At 42.0% G+C, this 20,291-nt stretch overlaps 1 protein-coding gene across 7 annotated transcripts in view; it reads left to right on the top strand.

Moving 5' to 3' along the window:
- HHAT (hedgehog acyltransferase) overlaps positions 1 to 20,291 on the top strand; it is a 186,810-nt gene that overhangs the window by 10,349 nt on the left and 156,170 nt on the right. For all 7 annotated transcript variants that reach the window (XR_007888903.1, XR_007888902.1, XR_007888904.1 and 4 more), the window contains one exon: positions 13,627 to 13,777. Coding sequence is in view for 3 of the 7 variants with exons in the window: in XM_051613526.1 (XP_051469486.1) it covers positions 13,627 to 13,777 (151 nt within the window). In the remaining 4 variants the exon portion in view is untranslated. The remainder of the gene's footprint in view (positions 1 to 13,626; positions 13,778 to 20,291) is intronic.

Raw genomic sequence — 20,291 nt, 5'->3', positions numbered from 1 at the left:
TGATACCTGAAATGAAGGATAATGGTATCCCAGGCAATGAGGCAGCTTCCATGGGGGCTCAGCTTAAATGCCTCCATGCAAATGCACACAGCATGGGAAAATAAGCAGCAGGAGCTGCAAGGGCTGCATGGCCCCTGCAGGGCTATGATGTTATTGGCATTACTGAGACGTAGCGGGATGACTCCTGTGACTGGAGTGTGGGAATGGATGGGAGCTCTTCAGGAGGGACAGGCAGGGGAAGAGAGGAGAGGGCATTGCCCTCTACATCAGTGACCAGCTGAAGACCATGGAGCTCTACCTGGGGATGGAGAAGGAGCTGACAGAGAGCTTATGGGTTGGGGTTAAAGGGAAGACAGGGGCTGGTGATACCTCAGTGGAAGTCTGCTGTGTGCCTCCTGACCGGGATGGCTGAGCTGATGAGGCCCTCTACAGGCTGACAGGTGCGGCTTCCCGTTCACAGACCGTGATCCTCGTGGGGGATTTCAGCCACCCCGACATCTGCTGGAGGGACAACACAGCAAAGCACCAGCAATCCAGGAAGTTTCTGGAGTGCATTGATGACAACTTCCTTTTCCAAGTGGTAGAGGAGCCAACTAGAAAAGGTGCTGGACGTTGTTCTCACCAACAGGGATGGCCTGGTGGACAATGTGAAGCTCAAGGGCAGCCTTGGCTGCAATGCCCATGAAACAGTGGAATTCAGGATCCACAGGGCAACAAGAAGGGTATGCAGCAAGCTTGCTACCTTGGACTTCAGGAGAGCAGACTTTGGCCTCTTCAGGGATCTGCTTTGTAGGGTATCATGGAATAAAATTCTGGATGGGAGCAGAGCCCAAGAAAGCTGGTCAGTATCCAAAGATTACCTCCTCCAAGCCCAGGAGCAATGCATCCCAAGAAAGAAGAAGGTGGGCAAGAATGCCAAGATACCTGCATGGATAAACAAAGAGCTCCTGGACACTCTTAGATGGAAAAAGAAAGTCTTCAGAGGGTGGAAGCAGGGATGGGTAGCCTGGGAGAAGTACAAGGAAGTTGTCTGAGAAACCAGAGACCAGGTTAGGAAAGCTAAAGCCTGGACAAAGTTAAACCTGGCCAGGGACATCAAGGGCAATAAGAAGGGTTTCTACAGGTACATCAGTGAGAAGAGGCAGAACAGGAAGAATGTGGGCCCTTTCCAGAAGGAAACAGGAGACCTCATCACTCAGGATATGGAGAAGGCTGAGGTGCTGAATGACGTCTTTGCCTCAGTCTTCACCGGTAAGTGCTCTGGCCACACTGTTCAAGTCACAGAAGGCAAAGGCAGAAACTGGGAAAAGGAAGATCCACTTGCTGTAGAAGAAGCGCGGGTTCAAGACCATCTTAGGAACCTGAAAGTACACAAGTCATATAATCATAGAATCATAGAATGTTTAAGGTTGGAAGGGACCTTAAAGATCGTCAAGTTCCAACCCCTCTGCTATGAGCAAGGACACCTCACACCAGACCAGACTGTACAAAGCCTTGTTCAACCTGGCCTGAAACACCTTCAGGGAGGGGGCTTCCACAGCCTCCCTAGGCAACCTGTTCCAGCACCTTACTACCCTCATGGTGAAGAATTTCTTCCTGATGTCTAACTTAAATCTCCCCTCTTTCAGTTTAAAACCATTACCCGTTGTCCTATCACTACACTCTCTGGTGAAAATCCGTCGGACCTGACAAGATCCATCTGTGGCTCCTAAGGGAGCTGGTAGATGAAGTTGCAGTGCCACTTTCCATCATATTTGAGAAATCGTGGCAGTCTGGTGAAGTTCCCACTGGCTGGAAAAGGGGAAACAGAACTCCCATTTTCAAAAAGGGAAGGAAAGAAGACCCAGGGAACTACAGGCCAGTCAGTCTCACCTCTGTGCCTGGCAAGATCATGGAACAGATCCTCCTGAAGGCTCTGCTAAGGCACATGGAAAATGTGGAGGTGGTTGGTGGCAACTAACACGGCTTCACCAAGGGCAAATCATGCCTGACAAATTTGGTGGCCTTTTAGGACAGGGTCACAGCATCTGTGGACAAGGGAAGAGCAACTGATGTAATCTACCTGGACTTGTGCAAAGCATTCAACACTGTCCTGCATGACATCCTGGTCTCAAAACTGGAAGGATATGGATTTGATGGATGGACCACTCAGTGGATAAGGAATTGGCTGGATGGTTTTACTTGGAGAGGAATGATCAACGTTTTGATGTCCAGATGGAGACCAGTGACAAGTGGCATTCCTGAGGGGTCAGTACTGGGACTGGTGTTGTTTAACATCTTTGTCTGTGACATGAGCAGTGGGATCGAGTGCAGCCTCAGCAAGTTTGCTGATGACACCAAGGTGTGTGGTGTGATTGACATGCTGGAGGGAAGGGAGGCCATCCAGAGGGACCTTGATGGGCTTGAGAGGTGGGCCCATGCCAAGCTCATGAAGTTCAACAAGGCCAAGTGCAAGGTCCTGCACCTGGGTTGGGGCAATCCCAAGCACAGACACAGGCTGGGCAGAGGATGGATTGAGAACAGACATGAGGAGAAGGACCTGGGGGTGTTGGTTGATGAAAAACTCAATGTAAGCTGGTGATGTGCGTTTGGAGACTAGAAAGCCAGCCATGTCCTGGGCTGCATCAAAGAAGTGTGGCCAGCAGGTCAAAGGAGGTGATTCTGCCCCTCTACTCTGCTCTTGTGAGACCCCACCTGGAGTACTGTGTTCAGTTCTGGAGCCCCCAACACAGGAAGGACATAGAGCTTTTGGAGCAAGGCCAGAGAAGGGCCATGAAAGTGATGAGAGGGCTGGAGAACCTCTCCTATGAAGACAAGCTGAGAGAGTTGGGGCTGCTCAGCCTGGAGAAGAGAAGGCTTTGAGGAGACGTTACAGCAGCCTTCCAGTACCTGAAGGGGCCTACAGGAAAGCTGGGGAGAGATTTTTGTAAGAATATATAGTGACAGGACAAGGGGTAATGGTTTTAAGATGGAAGAAGATTAGAAAAGCCTAAAATGTCTCAAAGCAACAGGTGCTGAAAGTCAGTGTTAAATCAAGTTTAGACTGTAAAGCTGCCTGATTTGGGTCCAGATGGGATTCCTCCTAGGGTACTGAGGGAGCTGGCAGAAGAACTGGCCAAGCTGTTCTCAATCATTTATCACCAGTCCTGGCTGACTGGGGAGGTCCCAGGTGACTGGAGGTTGGCCAATGTGACGCCCATCCACAGGAAGAGCTGGAAGGAGGATCTGGGGAACTATGAGCATGTCAGCCTGACCTCAGTGCCTGGCGAGGTTAGGGAACAGATCATCCTGAGTGCCATCAAGCAGCATGTAGAAGACAACCAGGGGATCAGGTCCAGCCAACATGGGTTTAGAAAAGGAAGGTCCTGCCTGACCAATCTAATCTTCTATGACTTGGTGACTTGCCTAGTGGATGAGGGGAAGGCTGTGGTTGTGGCCTCTACCTCAACTTCAGCAAGGCCTTCGACACAGTCTCCCACACCATCCTCCTGGAGAAGCCAGCAATCCACGGCTTGGACAGGTGCACCCTTTGCTGGGTTAAAAACTGGTTGGATGACCAGGCCCCGAGAGTTGTGGTGAATGGAGCTGCATCCCGTTGGCATCCGGTGACCAGCGGTGCCCCCAGGGATCAGTACTGGGCCCAGTCCCATTCAACATCTTTACTGACAACCTGAATGAGGGGATCTTAGTAAATTCAGGGATGACACCAAGCTGGGGGGGAGTGTCGATCTGCCAGAGGGTAGGAAGAAGCTGCAGGAGGACCTGGACAGGCAGGGTCGATGGGCCGAGGCCAATGGCATGAAATTCAACAAGACCAAGTGCAGGGTCCTGCACTTTGGCCACAACAACCCCAGGCAGCGCTACAGGCTGGGGGAAGAGGGGCTGGAGAGCAGCCCAGCAGAGGGGGACTGGGAGTACTGGTTGACAACCGGTTGAACATGAGCCAGCAGTGTGCCCAGGTGGCTTGGGAGGCCAATGGCATCCTGGCTTGTATCAGGAATAGCGTGGCCAGCAGGAGTAGGGATGTGATTCTCCCCCTGTACTCAGCACTGGTGAGGCCTCACCTTGAGTACTGTGTGCAGTTCTGGGACTTTCTCTTCTAGAAGGATATTGAGGTGCTGGAGCAGGTGCAGAGGAGAGCAACAAGGCTGGTGAAGGGACTAGAGGGAAAGTCTTACAAGGAGAGGCTGAGGAAGCTGGGTTTGTTTAGCCTGGAGAAGAGGAGACTCAGGGGGGACCTTTTCACTCTCTTCAACTACCTGAAGGGAGGTTGTAGTCAGGTGGGGGCTGGGCTCTTTTTCCAGGCAACTAGCAACAAGACAAGAGGGCATGGCCTCCAGCTACTTCAGGAGAGGTTTATGTTGGATATTGGGAAGTACTTCCTCACAGAGAGGGTGATTAGACATTGGAATGGACTTCCCAGGGAAGTGGTGGAGGCACCATCCCTGGATGTGTTCAGGGAGAGGCTGGATGTGGCAGTTAATGCCATGGTCTAGCCAGTGTGGTGGTGTTAGGTCATAGGCTGGACTTGATGATCTTAAAGGTCTTTTTCAGCCTTGGTGATTCTGTGATTCTGTGAAAATATGATCATTTGAATGGAAACAAGTCCCCTGTGGAGACTCTGCTCTTGGGAGAGGTATGTTCAAAATATTAATCCTACTTTCATTTAACTTCGTAGTAATGACAGCAGGTATCCAAGTATTATAGTACAAGTGAGGTTTTGAGGCAGAAGTTTGTCACTTAAAATGTTTTCCTTCTAAGTTTTATCACAATGGTTTATTTAGGTTTCCTTAGACTCAAACCAGTGAGTGACAAGGCACTGTTGTGATTTAGGGAGCCCCTTATATGTGAGTAAGGCTACTGGTAATATTTTTCTATTGATTGTTACTGGTTCCTTATGGCTCTTCCCATGCTTCTACAGCTCCTGTACAGACCCAAGCACTCCTCTCTGTTATTTTGCATTCTGTGTCATTAAAACCAATTACATCAGATAACTGGGTCTTGAGACCAGGGAAGGAGCTTGTTGTTGACTCAGGTCTATTAGCCCTTCAACACTGCTAGGTTCTTTGTTCATTTTGTTTCCCATTGAATTACCACAGCTTCAAAGCAGCATGGAGTATCTCCTTATATTGTGATGCCTCCTGGCTGCCTCAATAGCCTGGCAAACTTAGGGGAAGGGCTGAAAGGCTGTTTTGCAATCAGCTCTAGTCAGGAAGATCTAACTCCTCTTCCATTTTTCTTCTGGGGTATCTTTGAGCAATGGGTAATAAATGCCAGCAGTGCATGTCAAAACAATGCTATGATATTGTTCTAAGCATCTTAAGGGCAATGGTGATGGTCAGAGCATACACCTCAGAAGTGTGACGCTACATAGTGTTCTGCATTGCTTTGTGCAGTGTTCCTGTGAGGTGAGATTGCAAAGAAATAAAACCCGAAACCAACCATGACTGAGTTGCCATGCTGGTTTAAAAATGCCAGTGTACAACATAACTGTACAAGGCCATAAATGACAAGATGCAAAAATGCTCAAGTTACCTGACGTAACATTACTGAGTGTACACAGGTATAAACCTAAAAAAATAGTACCTGGATGAATGTTACCAGCAGTATGAGAATTGTTTTCTGTTGTGTGAACTAGGCAACTGAATTTCTATAAGCAGCAATATACAAAATATTTGTATGGTTTTGGTGCCTGTATATTTACCTGTAACCAAGGTGCAAGATGCCTTTAGTATGACTGTTTATGTACATTTCGTGAATTGTGTGGTTGTTTTTTAAACTTTTAAAATTTTTTTACTTGTGTCCTTTTGCAAGTAAACTAAAGTTCCTTGTAGGTTGAATGTTCAGGTTCTTCTTTTCTCCAGGCTCTTAACAAGCCAGTACCTGCATTACTGAAACAGCACTCTTGCCTATTGGTTGTGTTACCTTACTCCTTCCAATTAATTTGCAAATGCCTACTTTTGTGTATTCACCTACTCTTCTGAATGTAAGCATGTCAGCTTTCTTTCCTTCTGGAGGAAGTCACCTTCTGTCTTAGATAACCCAGTTTAGCTGTGTTTCTTGTGGCGTTACCATAGTGTTTGAGCATTATAGCCTTGCTTCACCCTTTTCTTGTTTAGTATCTCTTCCAGTTCATATATTGGCTATGTGATCTGGATGGATGAAGCCTGTCTTTTGGATAAACTATGATGTGGCACATGCTTTTCGGCATTGTCATACTGTGGATGGAAGAACTGCTGTAATTGAAGAAGCTGTACAGTCTTTTTAATTTCTGTTATATGCAGGTAATATTTGTAACTGGCAGGTTTCAAAACCATTAACTAGGTGATAAGAGTATTGGGAATTTTTTAGGGGTAGACTGAAGACAGTGTAAATGTAGTTAATGTAAAGGCTTAGAAGCTGCAATTCCTTCCCAGTCACTTCTGTCTTCCTGGATTACTCCTGTCCTTGCATTTCTCAGCTTGTACCTGGCAGCTGCCAGGAAAGGCAGCTTAAGTTCCTGCCCTGTGGATCAATGAGCTATTGCAGTACATAAGCAACCTGGGTCCTGGAATTTGGGAGATATAAATTAAAATGGTTTGAGTTCTAGCTGGAGGGTTCTCTAAGAACAGAAGCTTTCTTAAGACTACTAATTTCAAACTTTATTTGACATGCATTATTTAAGCTCTTCAGCTAGAGAGTACAAAGTCTATTGTATAATTCAGTTTTTTCTGTGTTGAAGATTTTAGATCTGTCCATGATAGGAGAATAAAGCTGGCTGCAACCAAATCTTCCATGAACTAAATACTACAGAAGAATATAATGGATGGGTTTCTGGAGTATTCCCTTCCCTGCTCAATACTGTAATTCCCGCATGCCACATAGATGTCAGAATTTCTTCTACCATGTATTTCTCCTCACATTAATTTTTTTCTTTAGCCTTCTGCACATAGTTCTTCCATCTTGCATCCCTTTATTGGAGTAAGCTGTGGCTGTGGTATTGGAGACCAAAAGCCATGTGCATTTACAAAAAACAGTATTATATGGGTTGGAAAAACATGTAATTTCATGCTGAGTACACAGTTGTTTTCAGTTCCTTCAGTGGCCTGTGTTTAGTAGCAAGAACAAGCTTCAAGAGGGGATGTCAGTTTCTGGTATGGAGGAAGATGAGGTGGAGAAAGCTAGTTTTGGGTAACTTTAGGTATAAATTATTTCCAGTCACCACCATAGCTCGAGCCCCCACAGACTATACTCTTCTTTGCATAGGCCAGTAGAAATTTTGCTCCCAGTGTAGACGTTGGCAGAGGCATTTAGCTGTACCCTCTGAATAGAGGAGAGCACAAAATCCTTGTGAATCCTTGCACTTACTTCTTCAGTGACTCTGGTACTGGCTTGTGCATTCCTTCAGTGCAATGGGCTCCAGTGGTGCCCCACACTCCCAGCAGATGATGCTACTGCTCTCCAAGACCCACCAGGACACCTGACAGTGTGGTATTAAGGGTTGCTCCTGGTCTGGGCTTTGCGGCTCTCCTCTGGATAGCTCAGTTCTGAGAATTGCTTATCCTGACACCCCCGTCGCACAGCAAATCTTGGTTTTGAGTCCTTTCAGTAATGCTGATCTTCTGTGGTAGGAGTTACATGAAAAGCTGGATGATGGCAACTAATATGGTTTTCCAGTGGCCAAATATTAGGTCCTGTGTTGGGAACAGAATGAAGAATACGATGGTGCTGTTTCCATAATGTTTGTTTTTTTAACTGCATGTACCCATTTGCCATGTATGTGTGGCCCTTCAGTTTGTGGGAGGGATGTTAATGTCTGAACACTGTTCGGAGAATGAGAGCATTTCCTAGAATTCACAAATCATTGCGTCTGTATTTACAAATACTTTTGTCTGTGCCAATAGCTAACTCTTCATATCAGACTGTATCAGGGCACTTGTGCTTATGTGACTCTAAGCACTAAATGCAGTGTTTATATCAATTCCATATTTATGTGTCAGTGCTGCATCTCATTCTGGTAGCATCAGTCAGATTGTCTGAAATAATTGTGCACTTTCAGAATTAATGGCAGTAGGAGGGCTGGTATTCCATGGTAATGGAAATGCTGATCATTAATTCTTCTCAGTTTTTAAAGTTAATTGGGAAGATAAAAGCTGCTATAAGGATTCCAGTAATTCAGTATCCTGATGAACTTCAGCATAGCAGCAGAACAGTCACACTGGGCCAGATCAGAGATTCATCTGTAATGTCTAGATGTAGTATGTAGTGAGGCCTGGGAAAATAAATTATAAACAAGAGCAGGTAGCTTGGTGTTTTTTTCCAACATATGTTGTCAGGCTTTTGTAGCTGAATGACAAGTTCACTGACATATAGTAACAGGGAGCTCAACAGTAGCCTGGCAGTTCAGCACCATTTGCTCATCTTTGCTCATCTAAACAGAGCTTCATGTCAGTTTCACAAGGTATAGGGGATGATGAAAGGCAGAATTCTGCATGAAGATGTGTTGTCTAATACACCTATTGCACCGGATTAATCTGTTACTGGATATTGTAATTGTGAAAGTATTGGAGTAAGAATCTGTATGTATGTCTTTGTCAGAGGTGTGTGTTTCATGTTTGATGCAGTGCACATTTGATAAAATGGATGCATGTTTGATACCATGTTGTGGGCATTCTGTGGATTTAATGTGTTTGTCTATAACCATATGCCATTTGTTTGTTCTAGTGAAGCATGCACAAGTTAGTGTCAATTAGCTATCATTTGTTTTAATCATTAACTAGGGTCTGGTATTCCAAGAGGGTCTTTATTTTCACAGGCAGCATGTGAGTTGATCTAGAATGATATGAACTGTTCAAAGATGACCCAACCTGGTTTAATCTGTAATTTGTGATTTCATTATTTGAGAAGGCCATGTAAGCTGATGTAGGGTGCTGTTTTCAATGTGTTGCAGTTCTTATAAACCCATACAGAGCACTTAGCCTCCAAGGCAAACATTGCAGCATGTATTTTCCTACCACTGCTCCATGTGTTTTAGGATTTTTCTTGCTGCTTGCATGCAACTGGAGGGCTGGGAGATGAAGCTGGGCTGCTTGAGTACCTGTAGTACTTTTCTTTCACCAGTTCCTTTGTTTTTGAGAGCCAGCACCTCCTTCAAAAGCACTGCCAAGGAGCCACAAAAAACACTGCTGAGCAATATGGGCCTAGTTATTAATTGCAGTGGTTTTTGTTCAAGTAATGAAACTGAGGTGCTTCATGTTACTCTGCTTACATGGCAGCTTGTGCTGAGTTGTCTTGGTGCTGTGGCAGTTCTATGTTCATATGGAAGCTTTCCCCCAGCATGAGGTGTAGTGTCCTGCTGTCATCAATACCAAACTAATAAGGTCATAGTAGATCCAGTCTTGGATCTCTTGTCAGGGAGGAGTGTCCTGCTGTGAAGAAAGTGCTGCAGCCTGGTGTGTAAAGCTTGTCAATAATTATACTCCTATTGATTGATTAATGGAGCTGGAAACTCCTGATGCATCTTAGGATTGTTGACACTATTGCTGAGATATGTCTGTAGCCCATCTGCTCCAGTGCAGAGCCATATTCTCTCATGGAGACTTTAATTTGAGGGAATCCCTGCATGTTTAGTTTGGTTTGTTTTTTTCTGTAGAAAAGGCACATAAAAAATAAGAGGGTAAATGAATGCCTAAAGCCTAATATTTTGAACTTGATTATAAGGTTCCAAATTCTGAGCTGTTTTAAATGTCTCTTTCCTGTTAGGCTTCTGCCATGTGTCAGTAACCCTTTTGAAATATGAGTGTGTATTTCTCTCTGATCCGTGTTTTCTAGTTGAACCTGCTCTGGTATGTGACAGAAACAACCATGTATGATCATTAGTGCCACAGGGTCAATGTAGCTGCAAAAAGAGTAAATATGTGCTGTTGTGCTCATAATAAAATTGCCTGCTAAGTTGAGTTTTGGTGATGGCTTATGGGCAGAAAAATGCCAAATGTGACTTCTAATACCTGGATCCAAATACTTTTTTATTTATGAAAATGTTCTGTTTGATAACTTCTGTCAAAAAAAGATCAGCCAGGGTTTTGAGAATACAAAACCTAATAGATAAAAAGTCTGTGAATGTTCTAAATTCTAACTTTCTTTGAAACAAAACTCTGTGAAACTTAGGAAATGCAGATTTGCAGTAAATTTAAATAAGGTAATTATTTGAATATTTATAAATGCATTTCTAGAGCATAGGAAAATTTAGAAAGTTTTAAGGATTACAATATGATAAATTGACAATATCAATTCCTGTAAAAGCTAATGTAATCTGGTATTTCAAACAGCTTGACTGTTAAATCCATGCTTTTAAGATCATGTGAATACTTCAACTTTTTTTTTAATCCTCACATTTCAGTTAAAAAAACCTTGACTCTGAAACCTTTGAATTAATTTATTTGGAGGGAAAGATAGCATTTTTGCAGTACTTTTTCCCTTGTGTTTTTAATATATGCTTGATATAGCTTGATTCCAGTTTAAGATGAGACACATAGGAGCTCTTTTCAAGCTTTAAATTGAACGCTACAGAAAAAAAAGATGTTGTTAACGAATTTGAGAAATTTAGCATTGATCTCAAATTTTTATTTTTTTTATTTCATGTTTTTAAATCAGATGAAGCAGTGTGCTTCTGGTTGCTTTGTGCCTGAATAGGGCAACTGCAAAATAGCTGGAATGTTTAAAGCCTGTGCCTGTTGTCAGTGCAGCCCAGCAGTTGTGTGGCTGAGAGTCTTGTCCTTAGTTTTCCATGCGTGGCCACAACTCTTGAACAGCTGGGATGAGTTGAAGACCAATGAGAACTTAATCTATGTTTTTGGGAGTGACCTTCACATTGCTGCTATTGTGAGTCTTAGAACTGCCACCTGCAGAGTAGGTAGTGTGTGCCAGGTAATGACTGGAGATGTGATGTCTGCATTTATTTAAGATACTGGTGCTGTTAAGCTGTCTGCTAGTTAACAGTAACGACAATCTCAGATATATAGTATTAGAGATGGTGAAAATGTGGTGTTTTTTTCCCCTTGAAACCTGTGTATTAAATTTTGTATCTGAGGACTCAATCTTTCATCATTGTATTTAAAATAAAATATATTCTTGGGTCTTAAGAAGGTGGTAACCTGTCTCTAACTCTTTCTGTCATGCACAACCAAAGGATTTTGAATTTTTCCAATGTACAGAAAGCTGGGTTCTTCCTTATCAGTTTATGTGGCTGTCAGCATTCAGCTCTCCAATGAAATTTGTCATAAATGAGCAACTGAATAAGGTGGGAATTGAAGGGGGAAGTTGACTGTATGGATAGTTTAGAAGTAAGTTAATGTGTAATTAATTGGCTAGTATCCAAATTGTGCTTCTGATTGTTTTCTTCTGGGGAAGAGTGTTAGTGAATACTAGATGACTGCTTCCTTGAAGGAGAATACCATAACCTTTGTGTCTAGATAATTGGTTCTGACATAAATTTTTATCATGTATGGCACAACTGTTTCTTACATCATGCACATGGATCATGATATTAAACCTAAAAATATTGGATTGCAGCAGCAAAATGCTGGCCCTGTATATGCCAGCAGGAGTTGTGCAATTGACATTGTCATTGCCAGAATTTTGCCCTAGATTGCTGTATATTAGATGAATTTTTGATGTTTAACTTCTGATTGTCATCCATAATATACCCATTAGTCCACAGAATGCAAAAGGATACTTTGCCAAAAAAAAAAATATAAAAATTTAGATGTTCATGGACTCATACTGCTGGAGCCACATTGAAAACCTTGTTTCCAAGGGAAGTCTATTGGGAGGTTTTAAAATTGCATTAAATATCTAACATACTCCAGTCAAATTACAAGTTGGTTGATATCAGGGAAAGCAAAACACTGGAAAGGAAGGTATAACATTTGCATTTTATTTTATTTTTTTACTCTTCCCAATTATAATAATTTTACTCCGTCCTTTGGGATTAGATTTTACTTTATCAGCTGTCAGTCAGATAGAAAAGTTCACCAGTCTATGAAATATTTAGAAGTGAGCTCTCACCAGTTTGTCTTTACACGTGTTTGTCTCTGCTTTTTACTGAATTTCTTTCTGTGATTATTTGTCAAATACCATTTTATTCAGCAGAAAGCATTTAGAATATTAATATGAATAATCTTGCTTTATTGGTAATGCATTCTAAGATTGTTACGTTCATTAGTAATAACTCTGAGAATAGGCAGTATAATTTTCATCTCACACCTGTGCAAGATGCAGTATAGTGGTAGTAGATGAGAAGCTTGACATGAGCCTCCAGTGTGCACTGGAGCCCAGAGAGCCAATTGTGTCCTGGGCTGCATCAAAAGAAGTGTGGCCAGCAGGGCCAGGGAGGGGATTCTCCACTCTACTCTGCTGTGCTGAGACTGCACCTGGAATGCTGTGTACAGTTCTGGTGCCCTCAGCACAGGAAAGATGTGAAGTTGTTGGAGAGGGTCCAGAGAAGGGCCACGAAGATGATCAAAGGGCTGGAGCACCTCTGCTGTGAAGACAGGCTGAGAGAGCTGGGGCTGTTCAGCCTGGAGAAGAAAAGGGTCCAAGGAGACCTTGTAGCACCTTCCAGTACCTGAAGGGGCTACAGGAAAGCTGGGGAGGGGCTTTTCACCAGAGAGGTCAGTGATAGGACAAGGAATAATGTTTTAAAACTGAAAGAGGGGAGATTATGTGACAAATCAGGACAAAATTCTTCACCATGAGGGTAGTAAGGTGCTGGAATAGGTTGCTCAGGGAGGTTGTAGAAAACCCCCTCCCTGGAGGTGTTGAAGGCCCGGTTGGATGAGGCTTTGTGCAGCCTGGTCTAGTGTGAAGGTGTCCCTGCTCATAGCAGGGAGGATGGAACCTGATGATCTTGAAGATTCTTTTCAACTTTAACTGTTCTATGATTTTATGTCATACCTTGGCCTTAAGCTGTGAGCAAACACACAGCCAAAATTTCTCCTTCGGAAATCAGGCAGCTAAAGCACCTTATAGAGGTCTTTGTCCTGTGCGTTTAAAACCTGAAATATGCCTTAAGTGTTGTGCCAAGTGGCCAGTCTCCCATGACTTGGTTAAAGCAGGAGGAGGGATCTTTTAGGGGGACACAAATATGACAGTACATGGGATGTTCATGGAGTTGTCAGGATAAGCTGCAAAGGTAACCATTTTTCATACCTGCTCTAGAGGAACAAGAGAAAAGTGTCTGGGTTTTCTTCCCCCCATCAAAGATAAAATCTGTTGTCCCTGTGGTAAATGTTCATTGCTTCTATCAGAGGTTCTGATTTTTAGCTCGACATAAGTTTTTCACAGCAGTCAATACCCACAGTCAAAAGATTTTTGAAGTGTAACTTCTGATGCTTACTTTGTCTTTGTATTGGAACAATAATTACATTGTTTTGGGTGTGTTACTAAAGTCCTAATTGCATGTACTCGTGTTCTATAGCTGTTGCAAAAGTAGGTATTGTATATCTAACCAATTATGCTTGCTTTAGTTCTTTGAATAATGGCTGTTTGGAAGTAATCAGTGCTAACAGGTTTTTTAAGTATTTCAGGACTTGGTTAAGGTTTGATTTTTATTCTTTTTTTTTTTTTATTTTCTGCTTTTTCTTTTAGGTGGCCTGGCTTTAGCTCAGGTACTGTTTTTTTATGTGAAATACCTGGTTTTGTATGGTGTTCCTGCCCTCCTCCTTCAAATGGATGGACTCAAACCTCCAGCTCTGCCTTGTTGTGTGAGCCTGATGCACAGTTTCACTAAAATGTGGAGGTCAGTCCTTACTGCTTTTCAGACAATTACTGATACATTGCAGTCAGTGTATAAGAGTGTATCTGTGTGTGTTCATGGTCACATACATGTTTGCTTTCATGTCCTTGTGCTTTTTCTCTCACCCCCATGGTTGATCTGTTGCACTTTGTAAATGAATTTTAGTTTGATGGTAACTCCTTTTACACTACAAAGGGTAGGAGCAAGCACCCTTTCAGCATTTTTATCTTCTTAATTTATTAGAATTAGGCTCAGCCTACTTGGTTTCACTAATACAGCAGTTATTGTTTCCAGATATCTATTAAATGGTTCATTTTTCGGTCTTGATCTAAATCCCGCATTTCAGCTAGATATTCTTCCAGAGAGGGAAAAGAAATGCTTGATTAATCACTCCATGAGGAAAGCTGTAGTAATAAGACTTCAATATGTAGACTCATGCAGTAGAGAAAGTCTGGAATGCATAAAAATGACAATGAAAGATGATAATTGTTTATAATGTAGGATGAATTTCTGGATCCCCTTCAGTTTTAAAGAGTTTCAGCACAATTCTTCACCAAAAGTATCAGTTTTGAATCTTACAGTTCCTTTAAGTTTGCATACAGTGAAGTATTTTCTTTGAAAACTCTTCCAGGTGGATTCAGCTTGCTGTTTAGCCTGTGTGTAACAGTGGATTCACTTGACTTCTCTCCTTTGTTTTTCTCTACACTATTTCTAGTTCCTTCAGTCTGTGGGACACTGTGCCCCAGACTTTAGAAACCTAAAATGGAGACTTGTCAGCTTTTTAGTGCAGAGACTTCTCAAGTGTTAATGCAGAGCCTAGCACAGTGATGCTTACCCTTTTTAGTCTCTGACAGTTTTGCAATATGAAAAAGCTTTTTCATTTTAGTAATAAAAACAGTGCCCTTGCTATTATCAGAGTTTTATTGGATGAGGTTTTTAATTTTGTTTTTGACTTGGAGCTAGTTTTAACAAGAAGGCTTTATAGTTCATAATAGTTGGCAACTGTAGATATGTAGTATTCAAAAAAACGCAGCAGAAGGAGCGCAGAAAACAGATAACCTGTTAAAAATTATTTGGACTACTAGCAAATGCTTTGGTTTAAATTCAATTTCAGAGTTTGAACTCAACTTATGACCTACGGAGTTAATGTAGATATCTGTGGTTTTTACCAGGTATTCTCCTGAGAGCAGCATCTTATGGCCTACTTGCCCTTGCAAGCACAGTTGTGAACAGCAGCAGGTTTTTTTTCTTTTCCCTCCCAGTTATTGTTCCAGGGATATTGCCCTGGAGGTGCTAAATGAACATCAGGACAACTAGTAATGACACTGCTGTCAGGTAGTTGTAACAGACAATGGAAAGGTATTCTACCTGTAAAAATGCTTGGTGTATAACAGTAAAAACATTGGGTATTTGTTAAAAATATTCCTAACATTTATCAGAAAATTGAAACTCTTTAAGCAGAAAGTTGGATTTCTTACAGAAGGAAAAAATGTAAACTGCTGGAATTTACCTTTTCCAAAGTATTCAATTCATATGTGAATCAAACATTCCCTGCCAGAAATAATGCATCTATCTTATAGATGGCATTTGTGTGCTTTGAAGATTGACAAAATCCATTCACGTACAGCTGTTTTGATTTCTTCCTCTCAAAGTTGTATGGATAGTAGAATTTGTTATGGTTGCTAGTGAATTATGGGTCATTCTCAATGATCTACAAAATTTTGCCCATCTTGCCCTCTGGATGCCTGAATTATGATGCACTTATGCCATTATAGTTAAACTCTTCAATCACTACTACCCAGAAACTTGGCAGTCTTTTTGTGTGTTTTGGTATGTTATATGGGAATGTCAGTGTTGGAAGTGGGAATAGCTGTTGTTTCTAAACTGCGTGACTGTACAGGACAGGAAGTGCAGAAATTATGGGTATGGCACAGAAGCTAGCAAAAAATAGTGAAAGTATGTAGCTGGTGTTGTGAAGCTTTATGAACAGTGACACTGTTTCCTCAAAGGGCTAAATGCTTTTTTGTGCTCTGTGAATCCGTGGACTTAACAGTCCTAACAATTGTATCAGTGGGTCAAATTTAAATGGTAATAACAGTGCCTAGGTTTTAAGCTGTTAGAGTGAGGAGATTTGTACCAGGCTCTTTTCATAAAATGGTAGCGTGGTGAAGCTTATTAAAGGCTCCTAGGGTGGGGTAGAGGAGTGGAGTGGAACAAGCCAGATGATGTGGAATGCACTACTCTGACATGCTGGCTAGCACTGGGGATGCTGCTTGGGAAAATGTGCTTGTGTATGCTTAGCTTGCTATTACCCTTCTCACTGGTGTCTGCTTTAGGGTACTCTCAGAAACAAGGGTATTACGCTAGGTTGGCTTTTGGAAGGCCTAGTGTTGTTGCTCTTCTGTCTCAAAGCTATTAGCTGTGCAGATTTAGAAGGAGAGAAGGTAGCCTAAAGAGAGAGAGACAACATGAATATCATAATACAGGGAATGCAAATATGCTACTAAAAAGTCTTCCACCACCACTGGGTGTCCCTTGACCACAACAACAAAGCTTTTGATCTGATACATCCAGACCAGCATAATTTATAATCAGTATATGCTGACATAATACACGATGTGATACAGAAGGTAGAAAGGCTTTCAGTCAGGAAGATTAGAGAGGTACGACAGTACATCTAAAATTTCTCTAGAGCTAAAAAGCAGGTGTTAGGAAAACAAATCAGGTAGTCTGTCTCCCCATTTATGGCACTAAACAATAAACCAAATGATGTCCATTCAAACATAAAAATGAGAGGCTTTGATTAAAAAGGAGTTACCAGCTTTATAGTAGATTCTGCCAAATTTGCATTTTATTTAATCAAGACAATCTCTTGAGTAAAAAAATTAGCAATCTTGTTTACTGTCTCAAGACAAATACAGGTGTTGAATGTGGTTTAATTTTGCCAGGATATCATTATCTTGCTAGATATGCAGCTGCATAGCTAATATATGCATGATAAATTTACTGCTATTCAAAAGCTTGACTATGGCTGAGAAGAAAAAAAGATACTGAGCTTTTGATTTCCAGATAGGTTAGCAGTTCAGTGACACACCAACTTACAGTTTTTAATGTCTGCTTAAGCTCTGAGAAATTAAAACTTGGTTATTCTTACCAAGGTTAAAAGCAAGGTAAAGGAGTCGTGTGAGAGCAAATAGCGTTGTAGGAAACTTGTCTGATGTTTTTCATGAAACTTCTCAGGTGGAGGGTGAATTGTGTAGTGCAACTGGAAAAAGCTGCGTTACTGGTGTAACTTACAAATTAGTTCAGTGTGGAAAGATATCCTGGTGGAGAAATAAGGATGTGGAAATCACAGAAACACTAGACAGCAAGTAACTAAATCCTACATCACTTTTGACATATTGGTGAATGTATTCTACAAAGAAGCTTGTCAGTTGTAAATGAGGACAACAGCACAGATGCTGTTCATGGAGGAAAAAATAAATAAATTATTATTCTATTTTTGCTTTCTGCCTGTCACTGAGTGTGGCGAGTGCTCTTCTGCAAAGCTGCTGGACATGTTGATCAGATGTAGTTTTGACATGCTATGGGAATAGCATGACATAAGAATCCAATTATTTCTGGTCATAGACTGATAGGAGCTGTGCAGAAGCACGACTCCTCTTCTACCTTTCCATCTTAAAATTTGCACATTCCCAAGTATCTTATCCCAAAATAATTTGGAGACAAGTGTGTTAGGGATAAATTGTGCTAAAACTACCTGAGTGTTTAATACAGGTTAGTCTCAGCAAGGGTAGAGGCTCTTGAGGAAGGCAGTATGAATTAGTATTTGAAAGGTAGATTTTACAGGAAAGAGAATTTCATCCAGAGAAGGAAAACAGCGTTTAAGAAATGCTGCCAGATTAAAATAAAATAATGCCATGATCAAGAAAGATCTGGCTGTTTTCAACTACCATGCTGTAAGTTCCAGATTCTACCTTGCATTTAACACATAGGTAAGAGTCGGACATTAGTCAGTTTCCCAGCCCTCCCATTTTTTGGCATGCTAATGGATGGATTAGGAGGGTGTCACGGTTTGACTCAGGTCTGACAACAACGCTCTCGATCCCCTCCCCCTCCCACCCAGGTAGGGAAGGAGAGAGAGAAAAAGAGAGAGACTTGGCTGGATTGAAAACTAAACTACACAGCTTTAATTCAACACTAATGATATAAGAAAATATATACAATTATATACAGATTTGTTCAGGTATGTGCAAGAGCCTGTCGCCTCCCCCCACCCCCAGCAACTCCCACCACACTCCCCTGAGCTGGAACACTTCCAAGAAATCCCAGAGCTGCTGCTGGAGAAAGCAGAGAGTGATGAGGGTCAGGAGAGCTTGAGCCTGGGGGTCGACGGTGATGGATGGACAGAGTCTTCCCTGGACGCTGGCTGTGGACAGAAGAGAAGGGAAAAAAAAGCAGGAAGGAAGTTGTCTTCTGTGATCTCTGACCTTCCTCTGAGCTTACGTAGATACATGGAATGGAATATCTCTGGCCAATTTTACTGTCTGTCTAATTCAGCCTCCTACAGGGGTGTCACAGATCTCCCTTCAGTGTCTGAGCTGGCAGAGTGAAGGTGCGACCTTGAAGCCCCAGCAGTTAGAAAAACATTCCAATGTCTTATCAGCCTAGCTAGAACAGAATGTTGCTAGTTAAAAGAAAGCTCACTGAAGAAAAAAAAAAAATAAGTAAAAAGGAAAATTGGCTTCATCCTGGCTCAAACCAGGACAGAGGGCTATATTTGCATGTACAGACACACATACACACTTTTATATGGATTCACATTAAGTTTATCCCACAGATATTTTGATGCAAAAATGGCATCTGGGTTAGAAATTATCTGCAATTCAGTCTGGTTTACCTGTGTCATTATTACAAAAGCATTGCTTGCCTTGTATGAGAAAGTGGTATATAGCCAAGATCTCAGAGAATAGTTCCAAATTATGGATTACTATTTTTCTTTAGGTTAATGACATTCTTTACTATAACCATGCCATAGAAAATGTATCTACAAATGAAAATGTAGTCTCCATCTTCTCCCCTACAGAAACAGTTCCTTGCATATGTCTGTCAGAAGGGACTGTATAGGGTGTTTTCCTTTCAGATTCTTTTCTAGGAAAATGCAAGTCTGATAGTGTGATGTTATGTATGAGTGGGAGCACAAGAGATCACTGTGACCACATGCAGGTATTTTGGAATGGTGGAGAGCAAGCAAAAACTTCCCATCTCTTATTTCTGGCTTAAACACTTTGTAGTATTTACATCTAATTGCCTATTCATAGTTTATGGTGAGGACTAGAATAGATTTTTAAACAAGGAAAATGCATTTTTCTGGCCTGTAGGGGGGGAAAAAGTAAGTCCACTTTCACCTGATGCTTCTCAATGTCTTAGCCCAGTTTATCATGTATTTCCCTTCTTGGGCTTATGATTTTTGTACTAGAATAAGTAATTGTGAGAGTTAACTTATTAAACATATTAAGACGAATAAGCTGCTGAAAGGCTTTAGGTTATAAGATGATATTAAGGAAATTTAAATAAGATCAGAAATGGTGATTCTGTCAGTTCTTGATTTGGGAAGCTTGCCTCCATTAATTCCTAAATAACCAATGTCTGGCACAAGTTAACACAAATATAATTGTTCAGCTGTAACTGCTACTGCTGTGTGTAGTCAGGATGACAACCCTGCTTCTGGGCTCAGAAAAATATGTTTTTACAGGTTTAAGGGCTTGTGCTCTTAAACTGCCGTGGAAGGCTCTTGCTTCCTGTTTGAGTATTGTAGAGCTCTTCTGCTGCTGGTGTTTCTGGATAAGTTGACAATGGTCTGAAATTTTAGGTAGCAGATTTTCTCCCTAAATTTCTCCTTTTAAGTTTAGTTCTCTGGTTATATCCTAGTAATAACAGTAAATTGCTCTTGTGCAACCTGTGATTTGGAAGTAAGTAGAGGGGCAAAAGGAAGGGTGCTAAATGATGGGTCATAAACTCCTTCCCATGGCAAGAATCCTCTCAGGAGTCAGTTGTGTTACAAATCCTCGAAAAAATGGTATGAGGGAGAAAAGGCAGGTAGTGAAAAGGAACTTCATATCTCCAGGACAGTGTGAAGAAGGGATTCAGTGCAAATCACTTAGGGCCTCGTAGAAATTTGAATTTAACATCCAGATCTGTGGCTCAGACCTGCTGCCTGCCTCCTTGTGGAAGAGGGTGCAGCAGCAACAGCTGCTTCTCCAAGCTGCAGGAGGACTTCTACTGGGGTTCTGTGCCTGAGGAGAGGATGCTGCCAGGGGATCAGAACAGGCATGCTGGGCCATACTTGTGCTTCGAACAGAGAATCTTATTTTAAGTGCTATAAATGGCCTAGCAGTCAGCTTCAAGAGGATTAGGTATTTTGAAGTAATTTGTTTTGTATCTATCTCTCAGCTCTAGAGAGCTGTGTTTCTGAAATCTCTCTGCTCCATGCCTCTGATGAGACTTACCCAGCAGC

Source organism: Apus apus, chromosome 3 (assembly GCF_020740795.1).
Source record: "Apus apus isolate bApuApu2 chromosome 3, bApuApu2.pri.cur, whole genome shotgun sequence".
Lineage (NCBI taxonomy): Eukaryota > Metazoa > Chordata > Aves > Apodiformes > Apodidae > Apus > Apus apus.
Note: the sequence above shows the minus strand (reverse complement) of the source record. Positions and strands in the feature narration are given on the sequence as shown.